This window comes from Pongo pygmaeus, chromosome 1, assembly GCF_028885625.2.
Source record: "Pongo pygmaeus isolate AG05252 chromosome 1, NHGRI_mPonPyg2-v2.0_pri, whole genome shotgun sequence".
Lineage (NCBI taxonomy): Eukaryota > Metazoa > Chordata > Mammalia > Primates > Hominidae > Pongo > Pongo pygmaeus.
Genome location: NC_072373.2, coordinates 204,127,526 through 204,148,389, shown reverse-complemented (window position 1 = coordinate 204,148,389; position 20,864 = coordinate 204,127,526). Strand labels below are relative to the sequence as shown.

The following is a 20,864-nucleotide window of genomic DNA, read 5'->3' as shown; positions in this document are numbered from 1 at the left end:
TATGCAGTGATAAGTTCTAGTCACAAAACATGTCTGCTTGTTTATAGGACTTGGGGGCTCCCTGCCTTCCATTTCTCTTTCTCTTAGTTCTTTGGCAATATGGCATGAAGATAATCTGGACCTGTGGTCCTGGGATTTTGATGAAGGTGGGAAAGGTATTTTAAGATCTTGACTGGCAGGGCATGGTGGCTCATGCCTGTAATCCAAGCACTTTGGGATGGTGAGCTGGGCAGATTGCTTGAGCCCAGGAGTTCGAGACCAGCCTGAGCAACATGGCAAAACCCTATCTCTACAAAAACAAAAAAATCAGCCAGGCATGGTGATGCGCGCTTGTAGTCTCAGCTACTTGGGGGCTGAGATGGGATGATCACTTGAGCAAGGAAGGCTGAGGCTGCAGTGAGCCATGATGGCACCACTGCCCTCCAGCCTAGGTGACACAGCAAGACCCTGTCTATATATAGAAAAAAAAAAAGGATCTTGACTATGGTGGTCTCCAAGTATGGCCAATACAGTACACTTTTCCAAGAAAGTGATTCTTGAAAATGCCACTTAAAGGTCAGTGTTGGAGCACTAATTAAATGCCATGATGTCCCTTTTGCCTGTGATGGCTGCCTGATCTCAGAACAGGGCATTGGGTGATTTGGTGTTCTCACAGTAAGCCTTTATTGACCTCTCTCCCTCACCCCCTACTGCTTAGTGGCCAGTCTGAGTTTTGCTGTGAATTCCTTTCCTTGTGTCTCTTCTTGTGAAGTTTTAGTAAATAAACCCTCTAAGTAGGCTGAGAGCAGTGGCTCACACTTGTAATCCCTGTACTTTGTGAGGCTGAGATGAGAAGATTGCTTGAGCCCAGGAGTTCGAGACCAGCCTCGGCAACATAGCAAGACCTTGTCTCTATTAAAAGATATTTTTAAAAATTAGCTGGGCCTGGTGGCATGCACCTATTTCCCAGTTACTTGAGAGGCTGAGGCAGGAGGATCACTTGAGCCCAGGAGTTAATTGGAGGCTGCAGTGAGACCTGATTGTGCTATTGGACTACATACAGCCTGGGCAACAGAGCAAGACCCTGTCTCAAAATAAAAATAAATCCTCTAAGTAGATTCCTGAACAAGCCACCTCATCTCTGCAGTGAATGAGGACTCTCTGAGGGGTAGACATTTGAGCCAAGACCTGTCTCCGGTTGTATAACTTAATGAATAAGGATTGTGCTGGGCACAGATGTGGGAGTTACAGAAGTGGTCAGGTGATGAATATTAACAGTTTGAAGACCAAGTGAAGGACCAGTGTTCTAATTCATTTGGACTTTCTGAACACCTTATGTGGTTTCTCTGTCCTTCCCATTAAAAACAAGTATTCTGCTACCAGGCCTCTTTTCCCTCCTGCCTGAGAAGCATAGCTGTGATCACTGGGACCTAGCTGCAATGAAGGCAGTAGTTTCCAGGAGGAGACTACAGTTTGATCTGTGATTTCATATTTGTATGTACAGATGAATACTTTAGTAAGGAATCTTATGTTTGTGTGTGTGTGCATGTGTGTTTTAAACTCTGTCACTTTTAAGCTTTATTTTCTCTGTTCTTGGATTTTTCTTTTTTCCTTTTTCATTTTCTCCTTTGATGTCTAACTCTGCGTTAGTAGAATGCAGAGCACATGGAAACTCCAGTAACTTCACCACACCAGAGCTGGTAAAATGGAGATACAACATACACCAGTTTCAGACTAACATCATTTTGGTGAAGATGGATTTTTTTTTTTTTTTTTTGGTAGAGTCTTGCTTTGTTGCGCAGGCTGGAGTGCAATGGCGTGATCTTGGCTCTCTGCAACTTCCACTTCCTGGGTTCAAGCGATTCTCTTGCCCCAGCCTCCTGAGTAGCTGGGACTACAGGCGCCTACCACCACACCTGGCTATTTTTTTGTATTTTTAGTAGAGACAGGGTTTCACCATGTTGGTCAGGCTGGTCTCGAACTCCTGACCTCAAGTAATCTGCCTGCCTCAGCCTCCCAGAGTGCTGGGATTACAGGCGTGCGCCCAACCGGTGAAGATTTTTAGTATCTGCTTTCCTTTTTTGGAAAAGCCTGGCTAACTAGAGGCAGGAAATGTCTATGTCTGATTAACTAATAAGTTCCTAAATGGTCTCTACCTCTTCTCATTTCCCACTTTATTGTCTTTGGTCTGGAGACAGATTCCTTCATTTGTTTTTGGGGTTCTGTTGACCCAGGACAGATTTGTAACATTGTTTTTCTTTACAGTTTGTGATTTCAATCCTCTGCTTTCCCAGTGCCACTTTGAACTGGCTTCTTTAAAACTCCAACATAAAACCTCAAGTGACCAATATGTGGTCTCATTATGGTATTTTGGGTTAAAATGAAATTAAGATAGCTGGGCTCACCCAGCCAAACACATTCACCAAAGGGAAATTTCGAGGTATCATAGACTGCGAAGGGGGTAGGGAAAAAGAGAGTTAAATGTTGGCTAGTTTAGAATGCCAAGTGTCCATCCCAGCTTGGTTATACTGGCCAGAGATGGCAAAGAATAGAGACAATAAGCTTCTGAAAAGACAACTGGTGACTGGTATGGCCCTGTATACTCCTGAGATAAATCATGAAGTGAGGGTCTCCTGTACATACTTGTATAGTTTGTATAGACTGGTGTAGATGAGGTTGGTATGTACCAGCATACTTTTGGAACTTTGAGAAGAACTATAGGATTTGTAGTACTCTGGTTTTCCATCCAGGGAATTGCTGACCTTAAAACCTGAGGATTTGGATGCATCTATAATCTTTTTTTTGTTCTGTTCTGTTTTGTTTTGTTTTGAGACGGAGTCTCGTTCTGTTGCCCAGGCTGGAGTGTAGTGGCGCAATCTTGGCTCACCACAGTCTCCGCCTCCTGGGTTCAAGCGATTCTCCTGCCTCAGCCCAGCCTCCCAAGTAGCTGAGACTACAGGCGTGTCACCATGCTGGGCTAATTTTTGTATTTTTAGTACAGATGGGGTTTCACTATGTCGGCCAGGCTGGTCTCAAACTCCTGACCTCATGATCCACCTGCCTCTGCCTCCCAAAGTGCTGGGATGACAGGCATGAGCCACCGCGCCGCATCTATAATCTTAATAAGGTTGACTATTCCCTGGGCCGTTCTTTAACTTATTTAATTGTGCCTGCTATAGTTCAGAGTGGACTTAGGGGGACCTAGTGAAAGACTGGTATTTTGGGGAAGTAGTCCAAGGCAGCCCTAGGAATTAATGAAATAAACAGTGGCATTGCTGCTGCTGCTTGGTGTTTTTATCAACATACAGTACTTGATTGGATTGATGTAGAAGCATGATGACAAACAGAATCCCAGACTGCATGTAAATTAAGTTCCTACAGCTCAGTGATCTGTCACAGATATCTTCTTTGGCAGGATATAGAAGTATGTATTAGAGAAATTTAGGATCTTTTTTGTAGAACTGAAAGACCAGCAAAAGTTTGCAGTTGTAGATAAAACAAAAAGAATGGGAGAAGTTAGAGAAAGAAAACGAGGCTTTGAAGTTTTGTGGCTGGGGCAGTTTTTATCTTTATTTACTTTGTTTATTTGTTTGTTTGTTTTCAGCACTTATCTGCAAATCAGTTTAACATGGAAGAGGGAGGAGTATTTTAGAAACTAGATCAGAAGATGCATTTAGAACAAAAGTTGGAATGTGCACACCTGGGTAAAGCTCTGTAAGGTTACTCTTGCCCCTCCATGTATTCCTTAAGTGTACCATATCACTTAATGGTAGGTAATGATAAGTAGGGCAGAAAATATCAAAGGGACAGCAATATTCAGTTGGGCATGTGGTCCGTCCATACCAAGGACCTTTTCCTAGTAGAAGCACCAGAGGATGGTCTGTGGGAGGAAGTACCTTTTTCTGATTTCAATCTATATCATCTCCCATAGGGAAAAAGTTTCTAATTTTTGAGCATATATTGGGATGCAGTATACCAGTGTGTCTTTGCATACCATCAAGATTTCCTAGACTTTGGTGATATTTTCCATTTCTCAGGAATTTTTAGGATAAGAACTTTTTAAAGTTCACTTAATTGCCCAGTCCTGTTGTTGAAATGTTGTTTAATTTAAAGCATAAAATATGCTGGGGAGAGTGACACACGCCTGTAATCTCAGCTACTCCAGAGGCTGAGGCAGGAAGATCACATGAGCCCTGGAGTTCCAGGCCAGCCTGGGCAATGTAGGGAGACCCGTCTTAAAAAAAACATGAAATAGTTGGGCCTTGCCAATGTAAGAAGTCATATGGCAGAATCTTTTTTGAAAAACCTGTGAGTATCAGGCTGGGCGCGGTGGCTCACACCTGTAATCCCAGTACTTGGGGAGACTGAGGTGGGCGGATCATGAGGTCAGGAGTTTGAGACCAGCCTTACCAACATGGTGAAACCCCATCTCTACTAAAAATAACAAAAATTAGCCGGGAGTGGTGGCACGTGCCCGTAATCCCAGTTACTCAGGCGGCTGAGGCAGGAGAATCGCTTGAACCCGGGAGGCAGAGGTTGCAGTGAGTCAAGATGGCGCCATTGCACTCCAACCTGGGTAACAGAGAGATTCTGTCTCAAAAAAAGAAAAAGAAAAAAACCTGTGAGTATCTGCCACATGCTAGTTGTTTACATTAATGTAAAAACACTTATTGAGCTTCTACAGTGAATCAGATAGTATGTTATGAACATAGGATTCATAATTCCTGCCTCCATGGAGTACTTTCTAGTGGGGAAAAATATGTAAGCAGATAAGCACAAATAACTGTAGTTACAGTTGTAATAAATGCATTGGAGAACAACACAACTGTTTTTTAAAATTCTTATTTATGCTTACCTTGTCTGATCGGTGGCTTTGTACTCTTGAGCTCTTAGGATGGCTTTGTACTCTTGAGCTCTTAGGATGGGTGCTGGTCAGTTCTGAGTCCCTTTCCCTCTAGGGTCAAGTTTTATAGGAAGTTATCCATTGAGGCATGCTGGGCTAGAGTTCATTGTTCCTCAGCAAGGCTCTTCTGTTTGTTTGTTTGTTTTTGTTTTTGTTTTGTGGGGAGATGGAGTCTCACTCTGTCACCCAGGGTGAAGTGCAGTTGTGGTCTCAGCTCACTGCAACCACCGCCTCCCAGGTTCAAACCATTCTCCTGCCTCAGCCTCCCGAGTAGCTGAGATTACAGGCATGTACCACCACACCCAACTAATTTTTGTATTTTTAGTAGAGACAGGGTTTTCCCATGTTGGCCAGGCTGGTCTTGAACTCCTGATCTCAGGTGATCTGCCTGCCTCGCCCTCCCAAAGTGCTGGGATTACAAGGTGAGCCACTGTGCCTGGCCAGGAAGGCTCTTCTTTTTGTGGTGCTATATTGCAGGACATTGGCATCTTGCTCCCCGGGTAATAAGTGCCAGTAGCACTATAGAGTTGCTGTGACAACCAAAAAAGGCGCTTTTATACATTTATTTCCAAACACTTCTCAGTGGTTGGTATTGCCCCGGTTGAATACTACTGGCTGTACTGTCAGGATTCTTGGAAGGAGCTTTGAACAAAATCCTCTGGGAGAACAGACTGAAAGTAGGTGGTGCTTGAGACTTGGACTGGCCAACCCTTTTGGTGTCTGACTTGTGTGTTCATGTTTTTTAAGTAGGTATTTTGAAACTGCTGTCAACCCCATTTTGCCATTTCTCCTATTGAGGGTGAAGAGAGAGAAGTAATGTCCATTGTGTGTGTACTTTATGAACTGGCACTGTAACAAGCATTTCACATACTTATCATTTGAACTGTTTTGTATCTTTATTAAACAGTTTTTAATCCCTGTTTACAGATAGTTCTGGTGCCAAGAGATAAAGTGACTTGCTCAAAGTGGTGTGAAACTGTACTTTTTTTTCTTTTTAAAAAAAGTACAACCTAAATTTATTTGATTGTCATTTAACCTCTAGTTGATGACTTTGGGCTTCTGGTCTTAAGTGTATGGGACAGACCTTAATTGTTCTACAAATTTCCAAACTCTACTGCCAGAAACTTAGCATTTGTGTAGGATGATGATAGCTGACATTCTGGATGCTAGAGGATACAGCAGTGAATTAAACACACACAGGACACATAGATTAAACAAGATAAATAAGTGAACCATATATATAGTATGCTAGTGATACATGCTTGGGAGAAAAAGTTAATCAGGAACCAAGTATAGGAGTGTGGAGGGTTAAAATCTTAGATGAGTTCACCAGGGAAGGCCACAGTGAAGTGATGTTTGACATGAAAGTGAGCTATACTAATATCTGGTTGAATAAAGTATTCCAGGTGGAAGGATCTGTGAATACAAAGGCTCTGAGGCTAAAGGATGCCCAGCTGATTTGAGGAACAGTTTTTTGTTTGTTTTTGTTATTTATTTTTGTTGTTGTTGTTGTTGTTTCTGAGACGGAGTTTGCTCTGTTGCTTAGGCTGGAGTGCAAAGGTGCAATCTTGGCTCAACGCAACCTCCGCTTCCCAGGTTCAAGCAATTCTCCTGACTCAGCCTCCTGAGTAGCTGGGATTACAGGCATGCACCACCACGCCCGGCTAATTTTTGTATTTTTAGTAGAGACACGGTTTCTCCATGTTGGCCAGGCTGGTCTCAAACTCCCGACCTCAGGTGATCCGCCCGCCTCCGCCTCCGAAGTGCTGGGATTACAGGCGTGAGCCACTGCACCCAGCCGTTGTTTTGTTCTTTATTTACTTTATTCGACCCTGAAGTGTGGTACTACTATCTGTTCTGTTGATAAGGAAACTGAGAGACAAAAGTTGAAGGCACTGCAGGGGCAGAGCTCTTAAGCCACTGCCTAGAACTGGCCATGTACAGTAGTCCTCCCTTATCTGTGCAGGGATATCTTCCAAGACCCCAAGTGGGTGCCTGAAAGTACCAGACCCTATATGTACAAATGCCCCTCGGTATCCGTAGGGAGTTGGTTCCAGGACTCCCTGAGGATACTGAAATCTGTGGAATATATAAAATTGCATGGTATTTGCATATAAACCATTAATAGGTACATTCTCTTGTATATGTTAAATCATCTCTAGATTACTTATAATACCTCATACAATGTAGATATGATGTAAGTAGTTGTTATGCTATATTGTTTAGGGAATAATGACAAGAAAAAAAGTGTACACATTCAGTACAGGCACAACCATCGTAGGCCTACTAACTACATTTTTGATCTGAGGCTGGCTGAATCCGTGGATGCAGAACCCATGGATACAGAGGTTTGACTGTACTTTGTTTTTCCTATACGTGCATACCTATGATAAAGTTTAATTTATTAGGCATAGTAAGAGATTAACAATAACTAATGATAAAATACAACAATTATGTGATTGTGGTCTCTCTCTTTCAAAATATCTTATTGTATGTAATGTTTTCAGATTGTGGTTGACCGTGGGTAACTGAAACCTTGGAAAGCAAAATCAAGGATAATGGGGGAACTCCTGTAGATCCAAAGCATTTCGGTTCAGCATTAATGGGGACAGGAATTGCCGGGCCACTAGAGTTTCACTTTCTCTTCTACATTCCCCTTTCCTTTCCTGCTTTTGGGCATAGGGGAGCATTTGTTTGTTTTGTATACATATCTCTATCTCTGCCTACCTGAAATTTATATTCTAGTCAAGGATACAGATAGCAAACAAGATAAATAAGTAAAGCATTAGTATGTTACGATACTTGCCCAGGTGAACCAGAAAAATCTGAGACTGAGTATAGGAATTTGGGAAAGCTTGATTTTGGCTGAAAGTGCTGCTCATTTGGGAATCTGAGGTACATTTCTAGCTTTTCTCTACTGGCCGGGCACTGCCCTCTTCAGACCATTGTTTGGCTAAGGAAAACGAATGTACATCTGAATTCTAGACACACTCTGTGCTGGAGATGGATTTGCACTATAACAAGCATTTCACATACTTATCGTTTGAACTGTCTCATATTTTTGTTAAACAGTTTTTAATCCCTGTTTAAAGATGGTTCTGGTGCCAAGGGATGAAGTGACTTGCTTAAAGTGGTGTGAAACTCTGTACTTTTTTTTTTCTTTTTAAAAAGGTACAACTGAGGCCAGGCACAGTGGCTCACGCCTGTAATCCCAGCACTTTGGGAGGCCGAGGCAGGCAGATCACCTGAGGTCAGGAGTTCAAGAGCAGCCTGACCAATGTGATGAAACCCCGTCTCTACTAAAAATACAAAAATTAGCCAGGCATGGTGACATGCGCCTGTAATCCCAGCTACTCGGGAGGCTGAGACAGGAGAATTGCTTGAACCCGGGAGGCAGAGGTTGCAATGAGCCGAGATCGCGCCATTGCACTCTAGCCTGGGCAACAAAAGTGAAAGTCCATCTCAAAAAAAAAAAAAAAGGTACAACTGGGCTGGGCGTGGTGGCTCACACCTGTAATCCCAGCACTTTGGGAGGCTGAGGCAGGTGGAACACAAGGTCAGGTGTTTGAGACCAGCCTGACCAACATGGTGAAACCCCGTTGCTACTAAAAATACAAAAATTAGCCAGGCGTGGTGGCACACACCGGTAATCCCAGCTACTCAGGAGGGTGAGGTAGGAGAATTGCTTGAACCTGGGAGGCATAAGTTGCAGTGAGCCGAGGTCACGCACTGCACTCCAGCCTGGTGACAGAGCGAGCCTCCGTCTCAAAAAAAAAAAAAAAGTACAGTCTTCCAGCTTGGCCAACATGATGAAATCCTGTCTTCACCAAAAATAAAAAAAATCAGCCAGGTGTGGTGGCACAGGCCTGTAATCGCAACTACTAGGGTGACTGTGGCAGGAGAATCACTTGGACCCGGGAGGTGGAGGTTGCAGTGAGCTGAGATGGCGTCATTGCACTCCACTATGGGCGACAGAGCAAACAAAACTCCATCTCAAAAAAAAAAAAAAAAAAAAAGTACAACCTTAATTTATTTGATTGTCAGTTAACCTTTGGCCATGTAGCCCAAATGCTCCCAGACTGGACACGAGACTCTTAAGATTAAAAATACAGATTCCTGGCTGGGCACAGTGGCTCATACCTATAATCCCAGCACTTTGGGAGGCTGAAGCTGGCAGATCACTTGAGCTTAGGAGTTGAAGAACAGCCTGGGAACGTGGTGAAACTCCATCTCTACAAAAACTGGCTATGATGGCATGTGCTTATAGTCCCAGCTACTCAGGAAGCTGAGGTGGGAGGATCACCTGAGCCCAGGATAGGAGGTTGAGGCTGCAGTGGGCCATGATTGCACCACTGCACTCCAGCCGGGGTGACAGATTGAGACACCCTGTCTCAAAAAAAAAAAAAAAAAAAACAGATTCCTGGCCTGGCCCGCATCCCAGACCTGCTAATTAATAATCTGGAGGGTAGAATTGGATTTAGTAGCTGAGGAGGTTGAGGTTCAGCCTGGTTGATTGTCTTGACCACTCCCTCAGGAAGTTGGTTTGAGAACTGGGATTGGACCCCAGATGTACTTACTGCCTCTCAGTTTACTGCTCTTTGCACCTGGTTGTACTGTTGCCTTTTGAGATAAAAAGTTGTAAAGAAGGGGACGTTTAATTTTATGAGATGACATTTTGGTTCTTGTTTCGTAGTTTTCTTGGGGTCTTACTATTGTTTTTATCACTCTGGTTTGTTTTTGTTTTTGTTTTTGTTTTGAGACCGAGTCTCACTCTGTCACCCAGGCTGGAGTGCAGTGGTGCGATCTCGGCTCACTGTGACCTCCGCCTCCCAGGTTCAAGTGATTCTCCTGCCTCAGCCTCCCGAGTAGCTGGGACTACAGGCGCGTGCCATCACGCCCGGCTAATATTTGTATTTTTAGTAGAGACCGGGTTTCACCATATTGGCCAGGCTGGTCTCGAACTCCTGACCTCATGATCCGCCCTCCTCGGCCTCCCAAAGTGCTGGGATTACAGGCGTGAGCCACCGCACCTGGCCTAACCCTGGGTTTTAAGCAGTACCTGAAAGGATTTTTTCCAGAGAAGTTACTTGGTTTCCTTAGTGGCTTTTGTAATTTGTTTGAAATAGGGAGAAATTGGTTAAGTTTAGTCTTAGAAAAAAGTGATCTTCATCATTTTAGGAAGAGCATTTTCTCTGGAAATGATTATAGCCACCTGTTATGGAAAATGTGGCTAATGAAAGTGCCCTGGATGGAGAGAAGGACTTATCATTTGTTGGGATTCATTAGTTTGGTGCTGTAGCTGCTTTATTTGAAGGGCCCTTTCTAGTGCCAAAGAAGTGAAGAAGTATCAGTCACCTGGCTGTGGTTTTTCTGGCATGCCTCTTTTTGGTAGACAGCTGTGAGGTGGTTATTATGGTTGGTTCTCATAATCTGATTGAGTTTTGCTACATGATTCAATGACTCTTCCCCTTTTGGTCTCCTTCTTCTAACCTTAGTGAGTTTTGTCTTATCTTCTGGTCTGGAAGGATAGAGATGGTAGTCTATATATCTCTAAGCCCAGAAGAGAATGAGGCCTTTGTCTTGTTTTACATCACTTTCTAGATGTTCTTGGTTTGACATCTGGTTGCAAGCCCCTTCCTGGAGGTTTGATCAGGCTAGTGCTTCAGGGGATATCATTGGAATGGGCTAAGTCTGCAAAGGGGAATGTGTCTGATCTTCTAGAATGGTTTCTGTAAGCAGAATGGGGTAGATAGAACTTTTCACTGATTTTTGTGGGGTTTTTTTTGTTTGTTTGTTTTCGAGATAGAGCCTCGCTCTGTCACCCAGGCTGGATGCAGTGGTGTGATCTCTGCTTACTACAACCTCTGCCTCCCAGGTTCAAGCGATTCTCTTGCCTCAGCCTCCTGAGTAGCTGGGATTACAGGCACGTGCCACCATGCCAGGCTAATTTTTGTATTTTTAGTGGAGACGGGGTTGTGCCATGTTGGCCAGCCTGGTCTCAAACTCCTGACCTCAGGCGATCTGCCCCCTTGGCCACCCAAAGTGTTGGGATTACATGCGTGAGTCACTGCGTCTGGCCAATTTTTATTCCACTTGGAAATTTATGGAAGTTTGAAATAATTTTTAAAAAACAAAACTTTTTTGGGGAGTGGTAGTTGCAAACTAGTTGTTGATGATTCCTCTCTTACCAAAGGCAGATGGTCAGTTTGTTTAGAACTTGAATGAACTAGAATGAAGGAATTGTGAAGTAGAAAACTGAGGTATGGTTCCTAGGTTATGAATGAAGAGAATCATAGGCTGAGTGGGTTTGATTCCCTGCGACAGGTGTTGGTATAATCTGATGAGATTTTTTATTTTCCTGTCATCAGCTTGGCTTCAGGAACTCTTTAGTGTTGTCTCTGTTGAGGCCAAATAGGAGGTTAGAAATCTCTTATTGTCCTAGGTCATATAAACAGTCATGTTTCCCCACTATTTAAAACAAGATGAAGGTAGTCTCCTTATTTTAGGAGGCGGGGTCTAGGAGTAAAACTAAGACAAACATGTTTCTGGACAATTTCTCCTCAATTGGGGGCTAGGGGTTCTTGACTAGTCTTCAAAGAAGGCCTGAAATACTAGGGGATAGAGAAAAGACAGGATAAGGGGCATTAGGTACAGTTATCTGGCTGGGGAGAGAAGGGACAATGAGAATGATTTATGCTGGTCATTTTATGTACCAGGGTAGATAGGGTGATTTTTTTGGTGGAAGCCTAGTCTGTCCTAAGATATTACTCCTGAGATCTAAGTGAGCCACGTGCAGCTGGCAGGAAGCTGAAAGCTGTTGGTTGGGAGAGGCCTTAATTTTTACACTTGCCCCTGCCTGGAATGCCCTATCACAGGGGAGGGTCCCATACTGGAACTGGATCAACAGCTGCCGCCTGTCCCTGGAATCACAGGAAGCGGAGGACGGGGTGCCTTTGTATAGGGAGCTCTGAAGCCAGACAATAGTTTGTGCTGGCGGGGCCATGTGGCGAGTCATGTGACCTGGGGCTGTTTTCTGCTGGGGTCCTTACCCATCTGTTCTCTCGGCTCTTTCTGGGTTATCAGGCGCCAGTCCAAGTCCTCCCAGGCAGCCAGCTTCATGGCCAGAGATTACGAGCACTAACCTTCCTGGCAGGGGCGGTGTGGCTTCGAGTTTATGCAGATTAGCCATGTGTTTCTCACTTCAAGGCGTTCCACAGGAAAAGCCTTTTCCTGTGTTTGGCTCTCAGTGGGCGGTTCCCAGCTTACTGTACTGGGACTCAGCAAGCAGCAGGCATGCACCAGAGGGATCACAGTACACTGGCCCCCCTCTCCATTCCACCTCCAATGCTACGTCACCACAACACAACCACTCGCGCTCTCATACTGTTGGTGTCATTCATTCGGTGCCAAGATTGCTTTAAAAAATTCCCTTGGCCCCAGTTCAAACAGGAGTACAGCTGGGATGTGTTAGATTTTAGGCAGTCTGCCCTCAATTTGAGATGAGTTATAAATAGCAGTGCCGACTTCCTTAACTACCGCTCTCTGAGGTAAAATGCAGGTTAATTACTGTGGGAATCAATTAGGGGGGTTCTTTTGGTTAAAGAGCCAGGGATGCATTTTTTTATTGTTATTATTAAAAGTCATATAACAAATCTAGCCAGGAATAAATTGAAAGCACAAGGAGTAATAATATTTAAATGTCCAAAAGCCAAGGTTATAGCTCTAGGTTTACACTAGCCCCAACTAGTTAGCATTTAGGATGATAAAATGAGTGGTGGTCAAGACTTCTGATGGACTCCTTTTTGGCAGCCCCTGGCCCAACCCTCTCTGTTCTTATTCTTGCTGGCCCTTGGCACTGTTGAGTACTAAATTTAGCTCCTTAGGGTTGCTGCCTGGTCACTTCTTTCTATATCCTTGGATTGGAACTGGAGCTTTCCTCAGTTGGACTTTTATTTAAATAAAATTATGAAGTTTCTCTTTCCTGGTGCCACTGCCACGTGGTTGTGGTACATTTTTGTGAATGGTATATCTCTGCTTAGAAGTTTTGAGTTCTTGGCTCTGTCTTCTCTGCTCTCTCCTCAGTCATGGTCGGATGGAGAATTTGCAGCTATTTTAATCTGCGAGTTTCACAAAGTGGTTACTTTGGGTTATAAGATATTTAGCCCCAGTCCACCTTAAAAGTCTAGTCTGTTATTTCAGCAGTTTTTGAGAGTCATTTTGGTTTTCCTTGATGCAATCAGAAGTTGTAAGAGGTTCCAGTAGCTGACTAGTCTGGAGGGTCTTGTATTCTGTTGGCTTGGAGCAGGGGAACTCCCTATGCAAGGGGTCTGTCTGCTAGCTGTTTGTTCTGAATATATTCAGAAGGACAAGCTGCTAGGCGTCCTTGCCTTTGATGCCCCTAAACTGCATCTTTTGATACATTTCATTTGGCAGGCAGTTTATAACATGGCCAGTGATCTGGAAGGAGATAAGTGGTAGATGGAGATGAGGAGTCTTCTTATGGCTCTTTCCCCTTTTTTATTTTTATTTTTTATGAATGCAGGAGAGTATATAGCAGGGGGCCCGACTTTGCTGATCAAGGGGCAGCATTTTCCTCTCAATTATGTGTCTCTGTGGCAGAGCCTTTGCTTTTGAAGTGTAATCACAGTAATCTACTCCTGTGGTTTCCCATTGAAAGGATTTCCTCTGTCTTTCCCAGAGTGGAATCTCTGGCTTTTTGCAGCTAGGGTTTGGAGTTTCCATCCCCTGCCTTGTGCCTGCAGACTGCTGATACTGGCTTTTGTATCTTGCATGTAGGGATTTTTCTGGTCTGAAATTGCTACTTTCCAATAAAACTGATTAGTGAAGATTTAAGGCCCCTTCTCTGTTACGAGAGATTGGGAGATGGCATTTCGTTTATAACTGCAAATCACAAATCTTTCACGATGGTTTTAAATGTCCTAAGTGTGAGTTAGGTCCCTGCCCACCTCCCCTTCTGATTTGAGCAGATGTCTAACTTTTACATGAGATGAAAATAATCTGATTGTTTGAACTGAATATATATTTAGTTTGCTAAATAAGCTGCATATTCTGTTGATCATAAGCCTTTTGTGATGGGAGGGAGTCAAAAATCTGATGACCAGAAAAAGGAAGCATATTAATTTTATTTTTAGAATAAAAATTTCTTTGATGTACCTTTATTTTTGGTCTACAAAGATTTCCTAAAGTTGAGGTGGGACATTCCTTGAACCCTTTATAGCCCTCATGTAAGTAGCTGTACTCAATTGGGAGTGCAGGCCTCCGTGTGAGAGAAGAAAAGGTGACTTGTCCTTAGCCTTTTGTTTTTAAGCAGTGTATATGAGGATGCCCCTGCAGTTCTGAAATTCTCTCTGGTATAAACTTTTTTTTTTTTTTTTTTTTGAGACAGAGTCTCGCTCTGTTGCCCAGGCTGGAGTGCAGTGGCACGATCTCCACTCGCTGCAGCTTCTGCCTCCTGGGTTTAAGCAGTTCACCTGCCTCAGCCTGCTGAGTAGCTCGGATTAACAGGTGTGCGCCACCAGGTCCAGCTAATTTTTGTATTTTAGTAGAGAGGGGGTTTCACCATATTGGCCAGGCTGGTCTGGAACTCCTGACCTCAAGTGATTCACCCGCCTCAGTCTTCCAAAATGCTGGGATTACAGGCATGAGTCACTGCGCCCAGCCTTGGGTGTTTTTTGTTTTGTTTTGAGACAGACTCTTGCTCTGCTGCCCAGGCTGGAGTGCAGTGGCTCGATCTCGGCTCGCTTCAGTCTTCACCTCCCAGGTTCAAGTGATTCTCATACCTCAGCCTCCCGAGTAGCTGGGACTACAGGCATGTGCCGCCACACCCAGCTAATTTTTGTATTTTTAGTAGAGATGAGGTTTCGTTATGTTAGCCAGGCTTGTCTCCCAACTCCTGGCCTCAAATGATTCACCTGCCTTGGCCTCCCAAAGTGCTGGGATTACAGGCGTGAGACACTGCGTCCAGCCAGGTTATTCTTAAAGTGTGCTTGTTCTCCCTTGAATATTCTCATCCTTCTTTCTCCTCTTTCACTTCATTCCAACTTTTTTTCTACCTTCAAAGTCATAACCCCTGTGTTAAGGTTAGATTTAGGCTATGACCCTGGCTTTATGGCTAGATAGTTTGATTTGGGCTTTGTCCCCATAGTGTCTCCTACCCTTTTTTGGAATAGGACAGCATTGCACATTGAACAGTCACTGAGCCCAAGCTCTGTACTTTGGTATTTGGGAGAGCTTTGAAGATAAAACACCTGATCTCTGGCTTCCCAGAAGTTAGTCTTGAGAAATGCAATCAGTTAGTTGGAATAGTTAGTTGCAACTAAGTGTTAAATCTTAGGATGCTAACTGGATTTACAATAGGGCATTTAGAAATGTGAGAGATCAAAGTGTGCTGAAGATAGGGGAAGTGGCTTCATTTTGAAAGGTCAAGTTTCTGTTACTAGAAGCCACTGTGGACAGGAGGGCAGGGCAGGATGCCATTGCATAGAGCTGGACATGTACAGTATGTGGGGAATCTTGGAGTGAGACTGAAAAAATGTGGAAAACTGGTTCACATTGTAGAGGGCTTTAGAGCCAGATAGAAGCACTGTTTTATCATTACTGATAATCGCTACCATTTATTGGACATTTAAATACCAGGCACTGTGTGAAGTGTGTTATGTGCATTTAAAGAACTGATGTGTTCAAGGTAGGATGGTGAGAGAGGTAGGATTTGGACCCAAGTCTATCAAATTATTACACTATGCTCTATGTAATAATACTGTGCAGGATTTAGTAGTTAGGAAGTTTGGAACTATTATTGACCAGGGAGTGGTGGAAGTGATTTGGGAACAGCATTGTCCTAGAACTGCTCTAACATAATAAGCCACTAGCCACATGTAGTTGTGTGAATTTAAATTAATTAAATGTAAATAAAAATAAAAATTTAGTTCCTTTGTCATATTTCAAGTGTTGAATAGTTACCCATCACAGAAAATGTTATTGGCCAGTGCTTCTCTAGATCACTGGTTCTTAGCTAATAGTATACACCGGACTCATTCAAAGATCTTAAGGAGGTTGGAGAAGAGCACAAGCCCTTCCAGACCCAGTAAATTGGAATCTCTAGGGAGAGGCCTAGCCATTTGTGAAGCTTCACAGAAAATTCTAATCTGCAGCCCTGGTTAATAGCTACTGCTCTAGAAGCTCTATAGTAACCATGGTAATGACTGCCCCTCATGTTGTGGGGAGACCTAGACTGACAGAGATACCCAGAGCAGGCTGATCTCTTTGTTCAACAAAATAGTCTCTCCAGTTGGAGGCCACATGGACAGCAGCTGCAGTCTGTGATGAGATGAGGACCTCAGTGTGATATGTGGCATGATATGGCCATGTAAGCCCCCAAGCTCTTTACAGGAGAGTGGTGATGTTTTGGCTCCATTGCCAGGTGTATTGGGGAGGACCATATGCTATTTATTAATTGTTGTTAAATTGGAACTTCCTAAGTAACCCTAAAATCTATGTAGCTCTAAAATTATGATAGGGAACATTATTGGAGCTTCTGATGTGGATGAAAGACTTGGGCAAAAATTGTTTAGTTAGGATTGTTGGAAACAGTACTTTAATAATAACATGTAGTAGTGATTTGGGACACAGTTTTACTATGATTTTGTACAGTTTAGAAACATGAGGGAGGAGTATTCCCATCATCACTCACCAATTTAGCTGAGATTTCAGATATAGCCTAAGAAATAACTCTTGCTTCTCTTTTTTCCTTTTGATATTAAGAAGAACAGCCTCTGTGGCTTATTGTCTTACCTGTTTTCTTTCATGAAAGCTCTACTTCCTCTACTATAAAACACTTAATAGCATTATTAAAAAATAAACACGTACAGAGAACGAATTGTTTGGATGTCCCCTTCCTTTATTTTGGAGGTTTTGTTGTTGTTTAAGGTCTTAACAGCTTAAATTATAGAATAGCTCATTAATTATTGAATAATAGAACTAGAAGGAACCCTAGGGATAACCTAGACCAGTCCTGGGAGGTGGGTTCTAGCAGTCTGTTTTAACAAGCCTTTCAAGTGATTCTGATGCATGCTAAAATCAATGAACCACTGAACTCCTTCATTTGATGGTTAATGATAGGCCTAGAGTATCAGTATCTATTTCACCCCCAATGTAAGAGCTAGTTTTTAAGTTTTATATCAGACCCATGCCTACTCTCCATCTTGTGTGTATCTTAAAGGTGCTTAGAGAAACTTCCCCCTCCCCACACACCACCAATAGATATAGGTAGATATTTCTGGCAGGGGAAAGTGTGCTCTGGAGTGCCAGTAGGATAAAGGCATATCAAAAAGTGAATGAGCTGATTGAACCTGTTGCTCCACAAAGAGCTGGAAAGAAAGCTGTTTGCATCAAATACCTGTGAATTGAATTTTGAGCTTTCATTATAGGTGCTAGCTGTACCTCTCTGTCTTCTTGTTCTTTTTTTTTAACTTCCATGACAGCCTACCATTGAATCTTCTTGTCTCTCAAAGAGACAAAAGTTCTGTTCTTTTTATATCTTCAAACTCTTGAATATTAAAGGAAATGAGCTTTTCAGTTGAGATGCACAAGGCTCTTAATTCAGAGTTACCATTCCCTCAACTGTCACTTAGCTTCTTTGCTTATTTGGAAGAAAGCATAAATTTAACTGTGCCATAGTGCAAACAGGTTATAGATGTGTAAGGGGAGTTTCCACTATTGGGAGAATAGAAACATCTAGATGTTTGTGTATTTGAATTCCCCGTCATGGTATTGAAGCATCAATTTTGGTGTTTAACAAGGTGATGGCAGTGCATAGCAGCACCGTCCTCTACCAACTGAAGGACCTTTGTTTATACCCGGCCTGTCCCTTGGATCTCAAGCAGTACCACAGTTACAAAGCAGTTTTTAGCTTACAAGATGTTTTCACAAATAGGTGGTATTTTCATTTTTCAAATGACAAAATTAGGGTTCTGAGGCGGGTCAGTTGACTTAAAGGTTACTAGGTTGGTCTCATTGCTCTTTCAGAGTAACTGTATTTCTTTGTAGCATACAGACTAAAAAAACCTGTGTACTTGGGTTGTATATTCAGTGGCCAGAGGCCATCAAAGCTCAGGTTAATGAAATGCTCTTTATTTTGTAGCCATCCAGTCCAATGGATCAGATGGGCAAGATGAGACCTCAGCCATATGGCGGGACTAACCCATACTCGCAGCAACAGGGACCTCCGTCAGGACCGCAGCAAGGACATGGGTACCCAGGGCAGCCATATGGGTCCCAGACCCCACAGCGGTACCCGATGACCATGCAGGGCCGGGCGCAGAGTGCCATGGGCGGCCTCTCTTATACACAGCAGGTAGATGGTGATTGTGATTACCTTGACCCTTGTCGCTGTCCAAAATCTGATCTGTGAGCTATAGAATCAGAATGTATCCTTGGCTTCCAAGCCTCTTGACAGGAATGTAGACCTGTTGGCTCAGTTAATTACAGAGTGCTACTAACAAAGCCAAAGCTATAGGCACCATCCCGTGTGTGTTCCAAGGAAAACTACTTACTCCCTGGTCACAGGTACATATCTCTTTTTCTCTTGACCTGACTGGCCAGCTTATACCTAGTGAGTGGTGATCTCTGAATGAGATGGGATGAAAGGCAGTGGCTGAACACGTAGGCACTGCTACTATTAAGAAAACCATTCATATCATGTGCCCTGGGGATGGAAGAGGCCCTTTATGATTCTGAATACCTTTAACATATCTGCCGTCTGGTTCAAAATGAATGTGACTGGGAGTAGAAGAAAAGGGGAAGATTAAACAGAAAAGATGTTAACAGCATTGATACAAATGTTAAGATTTCCCCTTATCCATCTCCTTTTGTCGAACCATTCACATCATTATCTCTTGTCATTTTTGTATTGACAAAGTTTTCTATCATTTATATTTGAGTGATATACTGAAAATAGTGAGGGAGAGAATATAAAACAAATTTTACTTCTAAGACTTTAAAGCAAAGTACGCATTTAATATAGAAAATTGTCTCTTTTTTCCAGTAGAGGAGAGATGAGGTAATTTTATTTATTTTTTAAATTTTTTTGCCTGCTTACTAAATATATCCCCAGTGCCTAAAATAGTGCCTGGTACAAGTAATTGAGTAGGCTGTCAAATATTTTTTTTGAATGAAAACTAAATGAAAGAGAGAACCAAAGTAGCTTAGTGATTTGCACACTGTCTGAATTACCAAACCCTAGGTTTTCAGTTGGTTGAGCCAGGCTGCTATTGACTATTCATTGTGGTACAGATTCCTAACACTTATAAAAACAGTCTAGGCCATGATAAAAAGAGTAGGCTCACTGGTAGAAACAGCTGCTCTTAAACTTATGTTAGTTGCCCAAATAGTAAATAGTGTAAATTTTCAGTGGATAAATGTAGTCCACTTGTAAACAAACCACCTAAAAACCCAGCTTGGCCGTCCTTCCTGGCTCAGTTTAGGCAGGGATGAGAGAAAAACCCTGGGCCTCCTAAGTATGAGGCTTTGCATGCTTGCTTTCTATACTCATCATCAGTGCATAGCTTCTCACAAAACACTTCATCTTTCCTCATGCAGAAGAGTCAGTGCTAAAAGTATATTTTCCTTTCCTACAGATTCCTCCTTATGGACAACAAGGCCCCAGCGGGTATGGTCAACAGGGCCAGACTCCATATTACAACCAGCAAAGTCCTCACCCTCAGCAGCAGCAGCCACCCTACTCCCAGCAACCACCGTCCCAGACCCCTCATGCCCAACCTTCGTATCAGCAGCAGCCACAGTCTCAACCACCACAGCTCCAATCCTCTCAGCCTCCATACTCTCAGCAGCCATCCCAGCCTCCACATCAGCAGTCCCCGGCTCCATACCCCTCCCAGCAGTCCACGACACAGCAGCACCCCCAGAGCCAGCCCCCCTACTCACAGCCACAGGCTCAGTCTCCTTACCAGCAGCAGCAACCTCAGCAGCCAGCACCCTCGACGCTTTCCCAGCAGGCTGCATATCCTCAGCCCCAGTCTCAGCAGTCCCAGCAAACTGCCTATTCCCAGCAGCGCTTCCCTCCACCGCAGGTAAGATATCCCTGCCTCCTGCCCTTCCCTGTGTGTGACTACAGACAGCTTGGGGGTTAGTGTCATGAGAACTTTGCTGTACAGAGTGGTTCTCTAACGTGCACTTAAAGACCAATTAAACTCTGGGTAAACATGCTAACTGGATTGATTGAACTAATAAAGGCATAACCTCCTTAACTGCATAAAGACCTGTAGCTCTCCTTAATTCCTTAATGATGAATAAATAGGGCAATGGAAAGTTTCATAGATGGATAAGAAATTAAAGATAATGGGACTTTTTTTTTTTTTTTTTTTGTAAATCAACATCAAAACTTCAGCATCCAAGTAAGTTGGTCTTTTTTCAAAACAGTCACTTTGAAAGACGGTACTGTACATTCACTCCAACTGCCATTCCATTCTGCTATCGCTCAAAATACTTGGATCCCTTCATTTGGAATTGCCACCAGAGCTGATACCACATTCTTTAGAATACTCTCAGTGGTGGCAAATCTTATTTTTTGCGGGTGGATTTTGTTTGGGGAGATAGCAAAAATTCATTTGGAGTTATGTCTGGTGAACAAGATGTAGGTAATAGAGCCTAAAATAGCATTTGGGGTTTTATTCTTGTAGAGCCTAAAATAGCATTTGGGGCTTTATTCCTGTAGAGCCCAAAGAAAAGAGATGACTGAGTGATGACAGGTCCACTAAAAAGTTTATGTATTGGTGGCACTGTTGGAATAAATATCTCATCCCAAGGTGATGTCTTTGAAGGAAGCAGTACTCATTTTAATGCAGAGGTTCTAGCATGATTTTTGTGGTTTCATTGGTCTCATTCCTTGATAGATTTAACTTGAAGTTGGCCACACATTAGCATTTAACCCCAAGAAACAGCCCTC

The 20,864-nt window shown here is 43.1% G+C and overlaps 1 protein-coding gene across 4 annotated transcripts in view; it reads left to right on the top strand.

Moving 5' to 3' along the window:
• Positions 1–20,864, top strand: part of ARID1A (AT-rich interaction domain 1A) — an 89,153-nt gene that overhangs the window by 15,752 nt on the left and 52,537 nt on the right. For all 4 annotated transcript variants that reach the window (XM_054498934.2, XM_063667319.1, XM_063667315.1 and 1 more), the window contains exons 2-3: positions 18,042–18,254; positions 19,537–19,989. In XM_054498934.2, the coding sequence (XP_054354909.1) occupies positions 18,042–18,254; positions 19,537–19,989 (666 nt within the window). The remainder of the gene's footprint in view (positions 1–18,041; positions 18,255–19,536; positions 19,990–20,864) is intronic.